The 21,591-nt window shown below is 36.3% G+C and overlaps 1 protein-coding gene across 2 annotated transcripts in view; it reads left to right on the top strand.

The window, feature by feature from the left end:
- LOC100115774 (potential E3 ubiquitin-protein ligase ariadne-2) overlaps nucleotides 1-21,591 on the top strand; it is a 93,093-nt gene that overhangs the window by 55,597 nt on the left and 15,905 nt on the right. Inside the window, exon 4 of one of the 2 annotated variants that reach the window (XM_031932837.2) lies at nucleotides 5,477-5,689. The exons of the other annotated variant lie outside the window; for it this stretch is intronic. Within the exon in view, the coding sequence (XP_031788697.1) occupies nucleotides 5,477-5,689 (213 nt within the window). The remainder of the gene's footprint in view (nucleotides 1-5,476; nucleotides 5,690-21,591) is intronic. 2 annotated transcript variants of the gene reach the window in all.

Raw genomic sequence — 21,591 nt, 5'->3', positions numbered from 1 at the left:
CAAATAAATTGTTTTGGTATTTCTCTTATATTATTTTGTAATTTATATTTAGTCATATTTTTGTTTTCACCTATGGCAAGTAACTAATTTTTAAATTTATTATCTGGATTTTGTAATCGTAGATTCTGACCTAATGATAGTGTTACGCCCGGGTGGCCGCCCAGAGCGAATACTCGCACGATAGAAATAATTACAAATTCCGAGTCGATGAGACCTTTTATTTAGCCCAGCCCGCTCACGCGATACTGCCTAGGGAAAAGGTAAAGAAGCGCGCGACTTGACCTGTAGCTCGGCTAACTGTGCGATAGTGATAGCTCACGGAGTAACGAAACTCAGAGTGACTTCTAAATGTATTGGACTAGCTAGGTTTAAACACCATGTACTGACACAATAACGTTGCATGCAACACTGACGTGAATTTGAGAAGATTGCTAGGAGAAACGACTTACCTTGACGAAGCTGACTTGTAGTTACCGATAGGGTGGCTCGCTCTCGTTCTGGCGCTGTAGCTCGTCTCAAAGGGCGTGGAGTTTGAAATGTAATAATTCGTACGCAAGGATTAAGTAATTGAGAGAAATGGTTTATTCAACTCGTCAGATTATAAATGGTACAAGATACAAGTCCTCGACTGAGTACAACTCGTGTCTGAGGTAGAAATATGACTTCGTCTTACCAGTAAGAACTCCGGGTTACGAAAGAATACTCCTCCTTCCTCTCCATTGGTACTTATAGGGATGAGGGTAATGCATAAGCATAGGGAAGGTTCTGGACAATCAAGATTTAGGGAGGGTGTATGTCTCAGTAGGGGTGGGGCCCCTTTTATTAATCAGTGTCCCTCAGTGCGCGGCCCCTAGTCTGGTCAGCTGTAATGGTTTTCTTTATTGTAATTTCCCTCATTGTCGTATCGATTTCCACTTATTTGGGTCGTTTGTTTGAGATTTATGGCCTCCTTATTGTCCGGTAGCTCTGGGGTGTCTCCCCTTGTTTGACCTAGTTTATTTAGGATCGTTGCCCTTTCATCTGCCGCCGCGCGTGTCAGTGGCTTGGTTGTTTTGTCGTGCTCTGTGTTGCCGACCGTTGTTGGTTCGTTGGCCTCTGTTATGCCTGCCGTGGAATATTCCCAATTACCGTGGTGAGGTACTTCGTTGGTTGACATAGTAGCTTGACGTGACAAAAAATTATAACGAAAATTAAAAATGTTTGAATATTTTGAATATTTAAAAAAAATTGTATTAATTAAAGTATAGTCCACGCACGCTATAGTGGAGCGAAGCGCGCAGCGGCGCGAGTGTGTGAGAGAGATAGTGCGAGCGCTTGCGGCGCTACATAGAGGCAATTCTACGAGAACGCGACGGGCGCGAGGTATATAGTCACTTCTACGGTAAGACGCGGAATAGTATACGCCCAGTTTTCAGTCAAGACTTTGAGATTTGTCAAGAAGAGAACTCAGTTGACTCGGAGATCGAGATATACGCGTAATTCCGCGAAAAATATTTTCGTCTTTTTTCAGATTTTTTTTCGGGTGTATGAGTGCGTATATACCTGTTGCACAAACTGTGCGTTGCAAGTGAGAGCACAGCGGTGCACACGCTAGAACAATTCGCGCTTATCTGGCGTAATTAAAATTTTTTTAAGGATTTCATTCCGATTATACGAATTCAATCTTTCGTTTTATTCGATTTCGCGTAATAATCTACGTCACAGCGACGCGCTTAGGTGTGCAAGTGTGTGAGTAGAAAGGTTGTATTTTTACAGCTTACGTTGTAGCAATAAGAATACAATCTAGGGGCTATCTGAAGTGAGTGCGTAGGGTAGGGAGCTGCCACGTCGTTGTTGCGCAACCGCGTAAACGTCGTTTAGACGCAGAAGATACACCAACATGGCGTAGAAAATAGAGAAGGTCGTCGAGAATTGGTGCTTGGGCATCGACGAAGAAGAGATGGACGATGCCCTCGAGAGTATGCAGTTGAAGCCAGACGGCAAGCGATTAGATCGCGTTGCTAGGCTAAACAGATGGCTCCTCGGAGAGTATACCGAGTCAGCTTTTAGATAGAGCTTGGACTCCTCGACGGTAATTACGCGAGTGAAGCGGGAAGAACTGCGTAAGTCATTTATCGACGCAACGGCTGAACAAGTATCGACACGCTCGATTTATACGGGCGATCATGACGCCAAACAGCCACATCCTCTGAAGCTGTAACAACAAGAGATCGAGGCCAACGAAGTCGTGGTGACGCCGGCGATCGAGATGAACTAAGGTCAACTGGCGCAAGGATTAGGCCAACCGACAGGGCCTTATCTACAACTGCTAAACGCGATGACAATGAAAGACGCGTTCGCAGAATTGCTAGTCACTGAGGAAAGTGAACAGGCACAAGCGCCAGTGTCGACGCCGGGCTACCAGCATGAGTTACTGAGCGAAGTAATTTCGAGAATGCAGGGGCCTGGCGAACGCGTGCAAATTTATGTAAACAACCTGCAAGGTCTTATGCGAAGAATGGAAACCCGACCAGACGCTAGCCAGCAACTGGATCGGATATACCATAATATGCTGCCCGCTATCAAACGAGGACTCCAGCGGAAAGATTTCACAACCGTGGAGCAGTTACTCGAGGCAGCGGTCGAAGTTGAAGCCGCCCTAGCCTGCAAAGCCTCATATCGAGCACCTCCGAAGCCCGGAGTAGCAATCGTCCCCGAATGCGCCTTTAAGGGCGAGATGCTAAAGACTGGCGCTAAAACGCCGCTCGCAGCCGTAGGATTGGCAGAGCAGACCAACGCACTGCCCTTATTAGTCGACGCCTTAGGTAAGCTACTAGATTCGAAGCTTACGGCGATGGCGCAACCGGTGAAGCACGCTAACGCTGGGGGAGGCAGCAAGGAGTCAGCTCCTCAGCGAGGACGCTGCGGACCTTAGACAGAGAGAGACAAGTCTCCTAGTCCGAAGCGCAAACGCCAGAAGTCTGACGAAGGTTCCGGTCAATCAGACAAAAGAGAACAGAGGAAGCTAATAGAGTGCTTCATCTATGATAAACCCTGCGTCTCCTCTTTGAAATGTGTAAGAACATCCCTTGTTAACTAAGACCAAGTCTAGGAGAGCGAATGCTTTCAATAGCGTTCGTCCTCTTTCGTTCGTCCTTTGGCTGACCCACTCTACTGCCCAGGCGTTAAAATCGCCTGCTATCAGCACCGGTTTTCTTCCTACAGCATCATTTACTAGCCGGTTCAACAGTTGTCTGAAATGTTCTATCAGCGCTTTAAGAGAAGCATAGCAGCTGTAAATTTGTACGCCTGCGACCTTAGCGCGTACGAATCCTTCATTACGTCTTGTCATTTTTTCCTGGAAAGCGGCGTCTCTGCATGCCCAAATAGCCGCTTTACCAGTACTGTCCATATCCTACGATGGTTCGTCCAGGTCTCATTCTCAGTATTATTCATAGACGATGGCTATGTCGTTCTCTGTCTCACGGACATACTGGCTTAGTAGGTCCCGTGCCGTCGTGCAGTGGTTTATATTAAACTGCACTTTTTTAATTTTCTTCGTCTGTCAGTGGTTTCTACTGCGGCTTGTTAAACTGGACATGCGTAGCTACCATCTGCGTGGTCCCTCTTCCCACCTGTGCCTCCTTTGCAGAGTACACAGTTGGGTTGGTTCTTACACTCCTTTGCTTTGTGTCCATTTTTTCTACATTTAAAGCTTACTTCTATTATCAGTTACTGTGCAGTTTCTGCCGAGATGACCAAAACCTAGGCATTTATAACACTTAAGCGGCTCATTTTTGCAGTTAGCCACCCGGATTCTACAGTTGACTCATCCCATTTTGATCTTCTGTAGCTTAGTGATCTTAGCCGCTATTTGAGAGGGTACCCGTATCACTGCTTTTATTGTGGCACCTTCCGCTAGTACTGCTTTAACTGCTTCTTGAACGTCCGAGGTTTTGACTTCTCTTGTGCGTTTAAACTCTATAAGAAGATCTCCTGCTACTTTTCTGCGTATTTTATTTATCAAGCGTATCATACGCCCAGTCCGTCAAATCTTCAGTGGTTATCACTGCCGGTTCCTTCTTCGTATTTTTTTCCGACATCTGTGACAGGATTTTCCGCGATTACTATCCGGATTGTGTGTGACGCGTTCGTTGCACACATTAAAAAAAAGTTGGCCGGTTTTTGAGGGCCCGAAGAATTACTGACCAACAGTACACGGATGAACATCAAACCTACACCCAGATCGCATGAAGTGATCTTTGTGTAGGTTTGGATCGCATGTCAGTGGCAACGCGAGCTGTGTCTGGTAAGGCTTAAGTAAATGCCTTGCATATGAATCAAATGCAGGGGTTGAATTTACCTGGTATCGAGGTGCAGACTGATGTTTTTGTTCTATTTGTCGATACTGCAATTAACTTTGGTGTGGTTGCAAATGTAAAGTTAACTTGGAAACCGTAGTACAGTGGGACCGAATGAGAAAAAAATGGATAAAATTCTTGTTTTAAGTAGGGTTGCACTTAAAACGACTTTTTTTCCGGTGAATATGTTTCTTAGATACCATATTTTGTGAATCCCTTTCCCTCGCACCTATACCATTTGTTAACAAAAAAAATTGTTAAGAAAAGAAAATGACAATTAATTTTAAGCTTTTTGACAATCATTCGTAAATCTTAAATTCCTAATAACTTTTAATAGATATACCCGGTTTTAGCAATTTCATCTTGATTTGAAATTCTGAGCTTCTTCTTTTGTTGAAAATGAAATTGCTACTATCGGGTATTTCTATTAAAAGCTATTTAGCAAATTAAGATTTATGAATGATTGTTAACAAATGGTGTCGGTGCGAGGGAAACGGATTCATAGAATATGGTAAACCAAGAATTTCGTTAATTTTTTTCTTATTCGGTCCCACTGTGCGTAGATGGACGCAATTAGCTGAAAAGTTAACAGAGCTTTTTATGGGCTCAGATCAGGAGGAGTTCCTTCCAATAGGAGGATATACATATCACCTGCGGCCTTGTTAATACCTCCTGCTTTAACGAGACTTATGACATCAGCAGGAAGAGCATCGACAATGTACCAGACTCCATCTGCAGGCCAGATGACATTTTTGATGTAAGTAAGTTGGAACTAGCCAACACACCGTACTTTACGGTCCTTCTCAAGAAAAAAATCAATAGGGTATCCAAGGATTTCTCATCCAGGATCCCGTACCGATGTGGGTCTAAAATCATTTGCCGTGTGTGTTGCGCGTCTATAGAACTTTTTTCTAGTGAGAATCTAATACACGAATGAGATTGCAGATAAGGCTGTTTATCTAAGATTCGTCCTAATACTTTATTTCCCAAGAAAAAAATTGAACACAAACGTTCTCTAGTTTTCTGAACTCAAGACAGATAAAACAACTTTATGTTCCACAAAATTTTATTATTCAAATTTTGTTACGTCTAAATAATGTTTTACTATAAAAATAATTAAACTCTTTTCATTGCAGTGGGAAAATCACAGTAAATCTTTAAAACTGGAAGAGCAAACATTAGAGAAAACTAAATTAAGAATCAATAAAAAAGTCATGAATTCAAGTGGAACGTGGATCGATTGGCAACATCTTTTTGAAGCGGCTTCTTTACTAGCTCGATGTCGGTATACATTGCAATATACTTACCCTTACGCATATTACATGGAGGCAGGTCCTCGAAAAGAACTGGTAAGAAATTTTTTTATTTCAATAATCTTGATAATATGAAATGATGTTATTTAATAAAATTTGTAATTTTAAATATATGTAAAGTACTAGTTTTTTCATTGACAGCAAAACATTTTTACTGTATTAAAAATAGTATATTGTGTACCAAGAGCGTAAAGTGAACTTTTTGAGGTTGCAAAAAGTCTACTTAGTTCTTGGTGCACACCATAATTATGACACGCATGGATTTTTGCATTTTTCATTACTATAAAATGCAAAATTTTAAAACTTTTAAAATATTTATTGATTTATTTAGTTATTTATTACCTGTACAAAATTTTACAAAGCATGTACGCATAACAGTTTTTTTTTTTTTCTACATTTAAGGATAACTTGATTACTGCAACCCACGCGGATATGACAAGTGAGAAATTACTCATCGTACTTTCGGTCTCAATCCAATCATCGCCAGTAGCTATCATTGCAGTGTCATTTGCTTACATTAGTATAACCTTCTGGGGAATCTTTTTTGAGTTATTATTAACGTACAGGATAAAAAATTCTTGCGGAACACCTATGTTTACTAAAAATCCATCACTTGTAACTAAGGCTGATTTTACGACTTAAAGTCGCCAACGAACGTTAGAATCGCAATTCCACGACGTGGCGGAGAATCTCCTCGACGCTTGCGATAACCCCACGTCACATACAGCTCTCGAGCTACTTTCGTTTCGTAGTGGTCGACGCACCTCTTGGTGCGTGCTCGGCTGCTCAATCATGCAATGATAACGCCCACGGAGGCGGCGGTATTCGGAGGAAGGAGTTGGGATTGGGATCGAATGGAAGGTCGATAAATCACGACATCGTGCGTAAAATAATAAGTATATGGTTATATTTTAGCAACGCGAAATAAACGTGAATTTACAAAATAAAATAAACACGCGAGTCGTCACAAAACTGCGACTCGCCGCGACGTTGAAATATCCACTGTCATTCGCGTATAACGCCGAGAAGTTCGCTCGCGCCGTATCACCCTCGCGCAGGTGATGCACACACATATTTACTCAAATGCAGACACTGCTCGCTCTCAAACCTTTTGTACCGCACGGCCTACAGGATAGTCGGGATCCCTGGATTCTGCACTGGCTCACTCACACTCACACAAATGTTAGGCACAGCACACGGATGTCGATCAGCGAAGTTGCGATGTTTACCGGGTAAAAGCCGAGAGCTATCTAAGCGCGCACACCTGAGGCATGTGTCCGCTTTCTCTCTCTCTCTCTCTCTCTCTCTCTCTCTCTCTCTCTCTCTCTCTCTCTCTCTCATTCTCTCTTATTACCAGCCAATTTCGCACGTGTTTTCGTCGCGCGTGCGAATCTCTGCTGCTTCGTCGCGGCGCAGCGGTACTCATACCGCTCCGAGTTAGCCGCGGTACTCAACTAGTTAAACACTTTCGTTGATATCCATTTTGACTACTCGATATCTGTCACTAAGATACTGGAAAAAGATTGAACGCCTTGTCCCTGGTTCCAATATAATATAATTTGGACTGTAGTATATTATGGTCAACCGCATCGAAAGCCTATTCCTACAATTGTAACTTCCCTAGGTCTAGGGAAGTTAGAATGGTTGGCTTTTTCTTATTCACATTACTATATAGTACATTCGTTAAGAAATTTAAAGCATTCTTCCAGAGCATATGGCACAGAAACTCAAAGTTTGCCATTTACAACAAAATTTTGTTAGCAAGCCAACAATTTTTTTTTATTATTAACTGTTCAAATTCATCTACCAACTTTTTTTGCTAAATAACTGGTATTTAACGCCAGTTTAAACAAGCCTGTGTTAAGTATTGTAAATGACCGCTGTCAATTCTTTGTAGCTTCCTCGAACTAAATTTATAGGTCCAATAGATAATATTGTTTAAATATATAGTATATTAATACTTTATAAAAAATTTTTCTTCCGCTTTGAGCCGCCACCAGGATACGACGTTGTCGAAGCCGCGGCCAGGATACGATGTTCTTAGAGCTGCGGCCAGGATACGACGTTGTCGAAGCCGCCTCCGCACATTGAGAAATTTTGTTATATTTATAGACAAAACTCTTGTTACAAGCGAATTGTTAACAATTCGTAACAATTTTTTGGTAGAAATACTCGAAAATAGTTGTACTTTACGTAGAAATTGCGTCAATTTCGAAATCTTGCGATTGCGACTAATATTAAGAAGATACGCAGTATACTTTACATTCGAAAAAACAGTAGGTATCCGGGTGAAAATATTGACATGATTTTGTGATGTATTAAAATTACGTACTTCGTGTAATTTTGATTTGTGATTTGTGACGTCACTTTGTTATGTATTGATTTTGAACGTTTAATCACGTAATTTTATGACTTTTTAGAAAAATTGAAATATTTCAGCTTCATGAAACATTTTTACGTAATTATAGTATGTTATTTAATTACATAAATATTTAGTTTTAAATACTCACTACTAAATACTCTTAAATAATTTAAATTTGTTAAAATAAGTGACCATGTAGGTGCTATGATGCGTATGGTCGTACGGAAAATAGGAGCTAATGAGTGATGAACATTATTTTTATATATTCTTTAATTTAGTGAAAGTATTAAAAATGATTAATTTCTGAGGTATAAGCCCCCATTTTCCGCACTACCATCCACATGGTAGCACCTATATGGCCACTCGCTTTAACAAATTTAAAGTATTTAAGAGTATTCTTATTTAGAACAAAATTTTGTATAATTAAATAACATATTAAAATTACGTAAAAAAGTTTCATGAAGCTAAAGTATTTCAATTTGTTCAATAATTCATAAAAGTACGTGATGAAACCTTCGAAATCAATACATAAAAAACTGACGTCGTAAATCACAAATCAAAATTACATGAAGTACGTAATTTTAATACATCACAAAATCATGTCCTTTTCATCTTTCATACATTCTGCTATGTCGAACTCGAGCATGGCGAAATATTTTGTTGTTGGATTCCTGGGCTTCTTCTGAAAAATACCCAATAGGTCCATCAAATGTCCTCATAATGTCACATCCATGTATTAGCACTTTATGCACAGAAGGTGGCATCTTATACCACGGGTAAATTTCTGTGCATTTTTTAGCAGTTTCCAAACAATATTTTTTAAATGCGTTTAAATTAACTTCTTTTGTGCGATATATAATTTGTAGAATTACATGCATTCTAATTAATAACTCTTTGTCTAGACCGATAATTTGAGATACTGCTTTAGATTTGGCAAAGAAAGAACGTGACACATTTCCTGTGTTAGTTGTTCCAGAACCTTGCTTCACTATATCTACCGTTAAACCAAGTTTGCTCTTTAAAGACTGCTGAACTAACTATTTTCTCTCTTTTTTCAAATCTTTATCTGAACCTCTTGCTGATCCTTTCTTAAAATCTAGATTGTAAGAAATATGTAAAATATATTCCATGGATCGAATTCAGGTGTGTAAGATAGGAAATCCCCATTTGTAAAACTCTGTGTTGCCCTGAAGTTTTAAGACAAAATTCATATCATTAATATCTTTAGGACTAACTCCACAAATGTTGCAGCGAGAAGAAGCCTTTTGTTTAGTTAAAACATTGCATACTTTGTCATCTATCATGGTACATTTTATGTCAAATGCTACGTCAAATGCCATCTCCATACATTCAAAGTTATAATTTTTTATTTTCTTTAGCAATGCTGAAATATTTTCGTATTGTTTCTCGGTTATTTTATCGCTTTCTTTAAGAAATTTGAAATTTATTGGACGACAATAAAACACGGATGAAGGTTTTTTGTTATCCCATAAAATTTCGTTTTTTGTAGTCCTTAGCTGCAGAGGTACAAAATTACAAATAAATACAGATGCGTCAGTGGCTGTAGTTTGATAAACAGAATTATCATCGCTTGATTCAAGATCGGTGGAGTCGACAAAATAAAAAGTCACCAAAATTCCATTTTTGTCTTGTCGTCTGTTGTCCTGAAGCTCCATCCATTCCCCACTTGTCCACAAATATTAAACTTTTCGTTGCATTTGTTAATACTTCTTTATCTAAAGTCATTAGAATCCGTTTTATAGTATGTTCTAGCAAAAATATAAAATGAACTTTCGCTCCACTATTAGAACAAGTGATATGCTCAGGGTAACAAGCTTTCTTAGCTTCTACGATTGCAGAATAAGGTGGATATAATTTATTTCCATGCATATTGTAAGTGTGATTCCTTAATTTCTCCTATGTTCGTTTTGTTAAATCTAAGTCCATAAACATCGCTAATACTTTATTTGTATATTCGGTACTAAATACATTTTCTATAGTATCCGTAGTATTATCTGCTGAAGATGTTTGTTCTTTTAATTTTAACGCCAACGATAGCTCCTCTTTAGAATGCTTTACAACGATTTCAGGAGCACGTCTATTTGTTGTTTTTGAACATCCTTTGTCATAACTTATATGAGGTCGACCTATATTACGAACATTAGAAAATTTTTCAGAAGTACGTGAAGTATTACTAGTAAATAATGTTAAAGCTTCATTATTCATGATTGATATTGAAGTATTCATATTTGATGTTGAAGCTTCGTCAAGTAACTGAATCACAAAAGAATTTTCAAAAAATTCTTTGTATTTCGATTTAAAAACATCTTACTTTCGAGAAACATCTTGCCATTTTAGTTTATATTTTGGAAAAAATGATTTGGTTAGTTGGTTTCTTAGATGCTGTGTATGTTTTTCAGAAAGTGCATACTTTATTTTTACATCATTTACAACTATGTCGAGAATACAATTTTGCTCATTAGGATGAATCCATATTAATTCACATAAATATGAGTGTTCTATATTGAGTAACATTATTTTAGCTCTTAAATAATTCTACGTTGTAGTTATTTAATAAATTTTATACCCCTTCAGAAAATTATTATTGACAGAGTAAATACCATTTCGTTTACACCTAAGTATTTATTTGATTAAGAAAATCAATATGATGTCTGTATCTATTATTTAATTTCTAAATACTCACCCCCTACCCCTAGAAACCACCCCTACCAAACCACAAGCAGTCTAACTCATCTATCCCAGGGACCAGCGAGTTAAATCGCTTTATTTTTTCTTAAAATAATTAAACCATACACCATGAGCCAGCTAATACCTCCCCCTAACCCGCTTAACACCTAGAAACCACCCCTACCAAACCACAAGCAGGCTAACTAGCCTAACCCTGGGAACAGCGAGTTAAATCGCTTTATTTTTTCTCAAAATAATTAAGCCACACATCAGAAGCCAGCTAATAACCGAAATACCTCCCCCTAACCCGCTGATTCTGATAGAATTTCAACATATTTTTTTATTTAATCTAAGAACTTTTTCTTCAGTAAATTTTTTTCTAAAGTCTATCATTCTCAAGTAAAAAATTCTGGAAATTTTTCATGATTTTCCCGTGTTAGCCGCCATTTTATGTGTTTACCTTTATTTTCAAAATTTAAACTCTGACACTGAAGTTTAAGTCTCGAGGGCACGATTTCTTCGCTTTAAACATTAAATCTTAAATGATTTCAATGTGAAAAATCGACATGAATAAAGATATTTTTTTAAACCATGTTTTATTGCTTGTCGTTTGGTAGGGGTGGTTTCTAGGGGTTAAGCGGGTTAGGGGTAGGTATTTAGGTGATTTGTTGGCTTCTGGCGTGTGGCTTAATTATTTTGAGAAAAAATAAAGCGATTTAACTCGCTGTTCCCAGGGTTAGGTTAGTTGGCCTGCTTGTGGTTTGGTAGGGGTGGCTTTTAGGGGTCGCATGGGTTTAGAGGAAGGTGATACAATAATTTCCGCACCTGTAGCTTAAACTTGATGCTTTTTTAAAGAGTTTAAAAAAAACCATGGATCTACGATTAAAAATGACGAATGGCTCCATTTTCTCCCACTGTGCGGCGGCTGAGATAGAGCGTTTTTGGAGAGGCGGCCGAGATCGGGCCTTTAATAGTCAAAAAATGAAAAATTCAATTTTTTGTTTATATTTTTCCTAAATTCTTTAAAAAATGAATAAACTATTAAATATATTCAGGTATAATGTAGGAAACATAAAACCATGTTTATATGTGCCATATTATCAGGTATGACATTTCTTCGAAGGCCAAAATTCAGAATTTCTATTTTTCAGCTACCGCAGACTTACATAAGATTTGGGCTTCGAAGGGCACTTTTATACTAATAGATATGCTTTAAACAGATACAGATACAGCTTTAAACAAATATAGTTTCCAGATGAGTGTGGGGTTTTACAAAAATATTATTTAAAAAAGTTGTCTGCATATTAACATAAAATTTGTTACTTTTTAAAGTGTTTAAACAATTTTTGTTGATTGTTATCAGAAAACTAGTATTTTTAGTAAGTAGTACTAAATAGTATTTTTTGTAAAACCCCACACTTATCTGGAACTATTGAAACGCTCATCACTTCTTCTTACTGGTGCTTGGTACTTTTTTAATATTAGATTTTAATAAAAGAAATAATAAGTCTATTATTTATCAGAAAAGGTAATAAACAATTGCAAATCTGAACCGTAGATCCGAATTCAGATTTGGAATAAATTGATTTTACTTGAAATTATTATTTAACGAATAATATAAAAAGAAAATTGATTTTAAATGAAATAAATAATAATAGTAGGTCCGGGATTGTGGGTAATGGATATGCAACGCAATAATTATAAACTCTTGTTTATATTTAAAATAGTGTGTATATTAACAAAAATAATTTAACATAAGAATAATGCCTATTGTTGCTATTATTCTTTTTAAATCAAATTTAGTTACAATTTTGTTTATTTTTTGATGAAGACTTCTGTTATGCGATTATTAAATATTATTAAACTCTACGCTTAATTTTGCTGTAGAGTATGTGTTAGAGCGCTTAAAAGTGCTGCTCGAATTTTATAATTATTAAATTCTACGCTTAATTTTGCAGTAGATTTCTGTATCTGTACTAAGGCGCTTAAAAGTGTTGCCAGAGTAGACTAGGGCGCTTGAAAATGCTGCCGCTAGTGATTGAACACATGTCTCGCATGGCCTTTTATAAGGCGCTAAGCGAGCGCTGATCGAGCCGCCGAAAATATTCGCACATTCACACAATCATACTATCATTCATTCATATTTACATTTATCATTCATACAAACATACTCGGATGCGCACGACTCGCCGTCGCTCGCTTACGCTCACATATACATATAAATAGTGTTACGCAACGCGCTGCTGCTAATGCTGGCTTCGTAGCTGGAGAGAGAAGGGGGACGCGCACGCACACATGCGCGTCGATGACCTGCCGTCGCTGCGTTGACTACTGCGTAGCTGCTGGTTTCGTAGGAGGTGAGAAGAGTGGAGACGGCCGAAACATTCCGTGCGCTCGCTGTATAGGCAGAGTCGGATGTTTTTTAGGATTTTTTATGTATACAGGGTGTTTCATTTTAATCCGGCCACGACAAAAAACCATGGAAAAACTAATTTTAACGAAAAATGACCTTAACAAAAGTTGAAGGGGGTAAAGGGGGCCATCGAATGACACAAACACCTATGACCTTGAACTCAATTTTCAAGGTCATTTGAGGGTAATTGTGATTTTTTTAAATAGGAACCTCTATTTTAGACCTTGGAATCGGATAGAGCGGAAAAAATTACGTCGCAAAGGATATTTCAAGTTTGCCTTAGTGACCTTGAGAAGGTCAATTCAAGGTCAAATAAGAAGTATCAGCCTAAGATTGTTTTCCTTTCAATTTTTTCGTAGAATTATCATTTTGTTATTGTAATAAACATTAAGAGAATAATTGACTTAAAATGTAATTATGCTTTGCTGACTTCAAAGCCATTTTGTAAGGTCAAAAGTGCAAAAATGCAATATCAAATGTTATGTGGAGTCCATATTTATATCCTAACTTTAGTGTTGCCCAGGAATAACGACGTGGACGTAATAGGATTGTGTTCCCTTTGGGGTGCTTGATTAGAGTGAGTCCCCTTGCCTCTCACTTTTATTATGTACAGATTTGAATGTGCCCAAAGACACCACCATTTTTTTGGATTCTATTCAGTTCTTGGGATGTTTTCGTAAGCGAATTTTTATCCTATCTTTAGCGTTACTCAGGAACGACGTGGACACAATTGGCTACTAATTTTCCTCATCGAATTTTGCCTGAATTTATTGTTGAAATAAATAATTTATTTTGTAAAGATGATTTTTCATGTTGAATTTTCCCGCGACTCATTGTTGAAATAGACAATTTTTCTAATAAGAGATCTCTTTTCATATGAATTTATCCTCTACTCATTGTTACTTACACTTAGTATTCAATAGTTTACTAGTTATTGAATAGTTATTGATTAGCCAAACTAATCAAATATCATTTGTTTAACATTTTCTCTTTTTCATTCATTGACCTTTATTTCTTCTATTAAAATTTATTACTCATCGAAAGCTATCTAATTTGTTCAGTTTGGTAAAAACAAAATTTGTTATTGAACTTGTTATAAATTTTTAACAATGGCTGATTATCCAGCCGCTGAAAGGGTTGATATTTTATTGATTCTTGGTGAATCTAGACGTAATTACAAGCACATACAAGCTGCAGCCTTGTATCGAATTCGATATCCCGATAGAAGACATCCAAGTCATACAACCATTCGTGAGATTTACCGTAGAGCTCAACAAGGGCAACTAGCACGGGTTAGAGAACGTCGTAATTACAACGAAGATGATCTTCGTGTAATGGTCGTTTTAGCAATGGTGAATTTGAATCCCCACGTTAGTACCCGTGAAATTCAAAGGCAAAGTGGTATACCTATGGCTACTGCTTGGAGAATACTGAGAAGTCAACGTTATCATCCATATCATATTACTTTGACTCAGGATGTCACACCTGCTTATATGAGGTTAGGTTTTGCCAATGGGCACGACAAATGATTGCTAATGATCGTCACTTTTTTCAATACGTAATGTTTTCTGATGAAGCAAAATTCAAAAGCAATGGAGAGCTTAACCGACACAACTGTCATTATTGGTCGAATGTTAATCCGCATTGGTACAGGCAGATAGATAACCAAAATCGTTGGAGTCTTGATGTTTGGTGTGGAATTGTTAACGGATACCTTGTAGGCCCATACTTTTTCGATGAAAATGTAAATGGCCATAATTTTTTACAGTTCCTGAGAGAACGTCTTCCAGTACTTCTTGAAGAAGTAGATTTATACACAAGAGCAAGAATGTGGATTCAATTAGATGGAGCTCCTGCGCACTATGCTCGAATAGTTAGACAATATCTTAATCAAAATTACCGTGACAGGTGGATCGGACGCACTGGACATGGAGATTTGGGTGTTCGATGGCCACCGAGATCTACAGATATGACATCACCCGATTTCTATTTGTGGGGGTATTTGAAAGATGTTGTTTATGAACATGAAACTACAACAAGGGAAGATATGATCCACAGAATTCAAACCGCTTGTGAAAACATCCCATGAGCTGTATTACTCAGAACAGTAGAACATTTTCAGCAGCGAATTGAATTGTGTATCCAACAAAATGGTGGTGTCAAAAATAGGTGTTCCCGTTAAAAAAATACAATGACCTTGAAAATCGAATTCAAGGTCAAAGATGTTGTTGTCATTAGATGGCCTCTTTTGCTCCCTTCAACTTTAGTCAAGGTCATCTTTCGACATCAGTAAAATAAAACCAAACAAACAGCTGTTTAGCAGATTTTTGTTATTTGACCTTGAAATGACCTTCTCAAGGTCACCAAAGCAAACTTAAAATATCCTTTGCGACGTAATTTTTTCCGCTCTATCCGATTCCAAGGTCTAAAATAGAGGTTCCTATTTAAAAAAATCACAATTACCCTCAAATGACCTTGAAAATTGAGTTCAAGGTCATAGGTGTTTGTGTCATTCGATGGCCCCCTTTACCCCCTTCAACTTTTGTTAAGGTCATTTTTCGTTAAAATTAGTTTTTCCATGGTTTTTTGTCGTGGCCGGATTAAAATGAAACACCCTGTATTTTCTAGGAAGTTACACGCCGGATCGTGTATAGGGCATTACACTATATGTGTTTGAAACAAATTTATTAGTATAAAAGTGCCCTTCAAAGCCCAAATATTCAGTAAGTCTGCGGTAGCTGAAAAATGGAAATTCTGAATTTTGGCCTTCGAAGAAATGTCATACCTGATAATATGGCACATATAAACATGGTTTTATGTTTTCTACATTATACCTGAATATATTTAATAGTTTATTCATTTTTTAAAGAATTTGGGAAAAATATAAACAAAAAATTGAATTTTTCATTTTTTGACTATTAAAGGTGTATCCGTCCCTTTACTAAGTTTCTATTTACGAATACTATAACTCCGTTATTCCTATTAATCCTACTATCATTGTAGTAAGACTCGTTTTCATAGTTACTTCCGATTAGTTAAAAAAAATTATGATTTGCCTGCTCAAATGTTTCAGAAAGAACAACAACAGATGGCTTAACGATCAGACTTTCAAAAAATATTTTTACCTTGTCAAAATTTGCATTCATGCTTCTTACATTTAAGTGCAAAATTATATCATTTTTGTTGCTAATCGACTTGTTTAGATCGCTAATACCACTGTATGTTTTTTCTTTCTGCATTGAATCCTTTTGTATTATGTATAGATAATCAAAAGTATCCATTTTATTAATTTAAGTTTTACTGCTTCTTAACCTTGTACTTTTTGCATAGCAGCTTATTGTTGTGGTGTTCGAACCAACTTCGATTGTTGAAGTTGTTGCTGCTTGGCTGCCTCCCTCCTTTTATGTTTATGTTTTGTAGATTCAGGTAGTTCTTGTAAAGGCTGTTTCATTGTGTTGTTTGTGGTTTGGTTATATGTATCTGTAGTATTATCATGTTCTCGATAAACTTGATGTACCGCTGGTAAGGTAGGCCTTATACGATAATCACTGGAGTCTATGTATATGCTAATTTTTTTTTTGAGGATGTTGCATTGGTTTATATAGTTAGCAGCGTGGTTGATGTCGAGCTTTGTATGGTATTTACTGTTTGAATATACACGTGTATGGATATATATATATATATATATATATATATATGGGTGGTTCTCTGTGAAATCAAAGATGTGAAAATTTTTATTTTTTCTAAAATTGTGTGTGTGTGTATATATATATATATATATGTTCTATATGTTGTAACTGACACCCAAACAAAATTTCAGCGCGATTCCTTCATTTGGCTTCGAGTTCTAGCTAGTCAAAGTTAAGGTTTTAAGGTAGTTCACCGGCTTCATAGTATCAAACATTAGAATGGTGATATAAATTGTTTAGAGTACAAAATACTGTAAGAGGGAGAAACACTGCGCACCTATATAGATATACTGATAGCATGGGATGAAAACTTTGAATGGTTGTATCTTAAAAAAAAGCCTCGTTTGCCCTAACTTTTTCTCCATTATTTTGTATTGCTATTTTACACCATAAGCTAGATTTTTGAAAATATTCTAAGAAAATTCGCTTCGCAATTCAACTAAACGTCCTCAATATTCGGACTTGGTATAGGCTTCCCATGTTAAAATACAAAATTTCAAAGTTCAATATCTCTAAAAATATTGTCGCTTGGGGGGTAAAAAAAAATACCACGTTGTAGAGGACACTTAATTAAACATGTTAACAAAGTTTGATCAGTATGCTAAGAAAATAAATATTCCGGTGAACTACTTTAAGCAATTTTTGCATTTTTTGCCTATTTTCAATGATTAGTAACTCATAAGGAATACATTTTTAATTAAAACTACCCAAATACTTTTTTTTCATGAAATTTTCTGAATTTTTCAATCAAAATACTTTTAAAGCTCTCTCTCTCTCTCTCTATATATATATATATATATATATATATATATATATATATATATATATATGCTTCTTATAGTAAACTAGCGCAACGCGCGTCCTTACGGCCGCGTTGGCTTGCCGCCTTGCATCGCTTCGCGTTCGTAATGCCTGTCGGTAATATATATATATATATATATATATATATATATATATATATATATATATATATATATATATATATATATATATATATATATATATATATATATAATATATATATATATATATATATATATATATATATATATATATATATATATATATATATATATATATATATATATATATATATATATATATTATATATATATATATATATATATATATATATATATATATATATATATATATATATATATATATATATATATATATATATATATATATTACCGACAGGCATTACGAACGCGAAGCGATGCAAGGCGGCAAGCCAACGCGGCCGTAAGGACGCGCGTTGCGCTAGTTTACTATAAGAAGGTATCTTTTTACTGTATTGAGGTTGTCGGAGTCCAGATCAAACATTTAGATTTCTATATTCTAAGGTTCAAAATGCAAATAAGGTAGCCTTAACATACATATAGGGCTTTAAAAGTATTTTTATTAAAAAATTCAGAAAATTTTACATAAAAAAGTATCTAGATAGTTTTAGTTAAAAATGCATCCCTTATAAGCTACAAATCATTGAAAATAGGTAAAAAATGCTAATATTCCTGGAAACCTTAACTTTGACCAGCTAGAACTCGAAGCCAAATAAAGAAATCGCAATGAATTTTTTTTTAGTCAGGTACAACATATACAGGGTGAGTCATTTTAATCTTTAATCTCAATTATCTCGTTGGCAAAGCATGCCAGCGAAAAAAGTTTCGGGTAAAAGTTTTAGGATTTTTCCGTGGCTATCTGATGATGACCTTGACAATGTCATTGAGCGTGACCTTCAAGGTCATTTGAAGGTCAAGTCGATTTTTTCAAATAGAAACCTCTACTTTTGGCACCAGAAATGGAAAGAGCGGGAAATTTTACGTTTGAATATGACCTTGCCTTGACCTTGAATTCAATGGTCAAGGTCATTGGCCATGCCGATAACAGTACAACTGGTTAGCTGAACTCGAAGCATTCAAGGAGAAAATGTTACCCACAAAAGTTTTCAGTTTTCTCCCCGGCTGACGAATGGTCATCTTGACCCTGTCGTTAAACAGGATCTTCAAGGGCATTTCAAGGTCAAGTTGATTTTTTTAAATGGAAACCCCTACTTTTAGCCCCATAAATGAAAAGAGAGTGACATGCGTTCAAAAATCGAACGCATTCGTACAGCTTGTGCAGCAATCCCTCGAGATGTTCTACTTAGAACCATAAGACAATTCAGAGCTCGACTTGATCTTTGCATCCAACAAAACGGCGGTAATTTCGAACAATTAATCAATGGTTAACTCCAGTTAACATTCCATAAAAATACCAAAAAAATAACAAAAAGGGAAAAAACAAATAAAAAATAATACAAAAAAAAATAAAACAAAAAATGGGATGCTAAATCCTTTTGACAACCTCCTCGATGGTGCATCCTGGGTTCGGCTGATGTCAAAGGTAATTTCCGCACAAAAGATGATTTGTTTCCAAAATCACATGTTCGAACGTAAAATTTCCCGCTCTTTCCATTTCTGGTGCCAAAAGTAGGGGTTTCTATTTGAAAAAATACACTTGACCTTCAAATGACCTTGAAGGTCATGCTCAATGACATTGTCAAGGACATCATCAGATAGCCAGGGAAAAATCCTAAAACTTTTACCCGAAACTTTTTTCGCTGGCATGCTTTGCCAACGAGATAATTGAGATTAAAGATTAAAATGACTCACCCTGTATAACATATATGTCCAGGTTATGCAAAAATAAAATTTTCATCTTCGATTTTACGGAGAACGACCCATATATATATATATATATATATATATCCATTTTTTCTGCATACAATAAATTAATAATAATAAATAAATTAAAAAATCCTCAATATGCCAAAAAACGCAAAAATCCATACTTGTGTTACAAAAAATATGGTGTGCACCAAAGGCTAGGTAGGCTAAAAAAGCTTACTTTACGCCCTTGATACACAATATACTATTATAGACAAATTAATTGTCATTAAAATTCAACATTATTTTAGGCTGCAGCAGATCAATAAAGGTATTCGAATGAAACTGAGTCGTTTTATTTAGATTATGCAATTGCCGAATCTGAAAAATTGATCTGTTTTGTAAGAATACAAATTTCTTCTATAAAGCATGGTCAGCATATTGAAAATACTATCCGATAACACAACCGGTAATTAGAACAGGAAAAAAAGACGATGTTTCCTCTCATCTTCAACTCTTACCCCATTACAATTTAATGAATTTATCAACAATATTTAAATATCTGCATACGTTGTGTCTATGTGTGTCTATGTGTTTCTATGTGTTTCTATGTGTGTGCATGTATGTATGTTCATCAGCGAACCTTTAAATATCCGCGAGTGCCTCATGTGAAAAGCAAAGCGTTTCGCTTTTAGCGATGTTTCCTATTCTGAATTGTTACGTTCGATTTATCTGTGTTTGGCAATATTTCCATGTATTATTGTTGTTACTTACAAATTGATTATTTTTTAATAAATCGATGGTTGCAGGCTCCTGCAGTATCTTTTTCCGGTTTGTACATTGTCACACTGTGTAAGAGTAACCCTCTACTTATATACAATATACAGACATGTACAAATTACGACTGAATATGTCATAGCTCACAGCGATTGTCTCAAGCAATGTCCTTCTTAGTATTATAATATGTAGATTTTTATATTTATCTTTATATCTTTGTTAAGAAATTATTTATTATCTTTTATACTATAACTATGACCGTACTTATTGTAATCTTTGTACAATGTTATTTTTAAATTGTAATAATTATTTAATATTGTTAACCTTACATTGCGTGTATGTGGTTCATGATTCGTGGTCTGATATCCGTAAGTTAAGCAGCAGTGCTTCTTGACTCTACTTTCTCAACAAACTTACTAATAAAATCTAAATACCTCAGAGCATAATATTTTAGCGGGAAGGACCTCAGAGCATGGCTCTCACGTTCGTCGCGTGTTTTTCACAAGTCAAGTGAGTTTATTTCTGCTGACGTCTAACATAACCTGAAATGAGTGCTACTATACCAGCTTCAAAAGCGATCATCCTAATCAGTCTTACAGCCTACTGAAAAGCGACTTTTTCCTTACACCTGCTTACGTAGAAGTCACTCAATCCTTATAAAACACGCATAAAATCCAATGCATTGTGAAAAAATAACTTAAAGTAGGAAAAAATAACAAGAAGGAAAGCGGAAAAAAGTTATTCTAAAAAAATTATTAAATGAAAGAAGAACATTGATTGAACAAATCAAAACAGTAAACATGAATATGTTACTTTAACGCGATTCCAAGAAAGTTGTACATAAAAACAATCAGGAAGACATTTTAGAATTGCAACAAAGATTTGGACTTATAAAGGCTACTATGGTTGCAAATCCATTTGCAAATCGTTTTTGATAACTACCAAGGGATAGAGGATAGAGGAAGATTCCTTTTGCTTTCTCCAATGGAAAGCTTTGTGATGGTGAGAATTTTGATATCAAAGATTTTAATAGATTTCGATGTTTTCGAGGTTCCTGAGTCAGGAAAAATGTGTTTTGAAAAATGTATGTCTGTATGTATTGTAACGGGGTGTGAATTCGATCAACAAACAACTCGTAGAACGACTGGATCGCGTTCCCTCGATGCGGCGGAGGATTCCTCTCCGCCCGCGAAACACCTTCGTTGCATGCAGCTGTTTCAGCTGCTTCTATTTGCTGGGTCTACGCGCCGCCCGGCGCGTGCTCGGCTGCTCAACTGCGTTAAATAAATGTTCTTAAATAACGCCCGTGGAGGCGGCGGTATTCGCAGGAAGGAACAGGGATCGGAAATAAGCGAACGAGG

This window comes from Nasonia vitripennis, assembly GCF_009193385.2.
Source record: "Nasonia vitripennis strain AsymCx chromosome 5 unlocalized genomic scaffold, Nvit_psr_1.1 chr5_random0002, whole genome shotgun sequence".
NCBI classification, from domain to species: domain Eukaryota; kingdom Metazoa; phylum Arthropoda; class Insecta; order Hymenoptera; family Pteromalidae; genus Nasonia; species Nasonia vitripennis.
The sequence above is the reverse complement of the archived record's forward strand: the minus strand, read 5'-3'. Positions and strand labels throughout refer to the sequence as shown.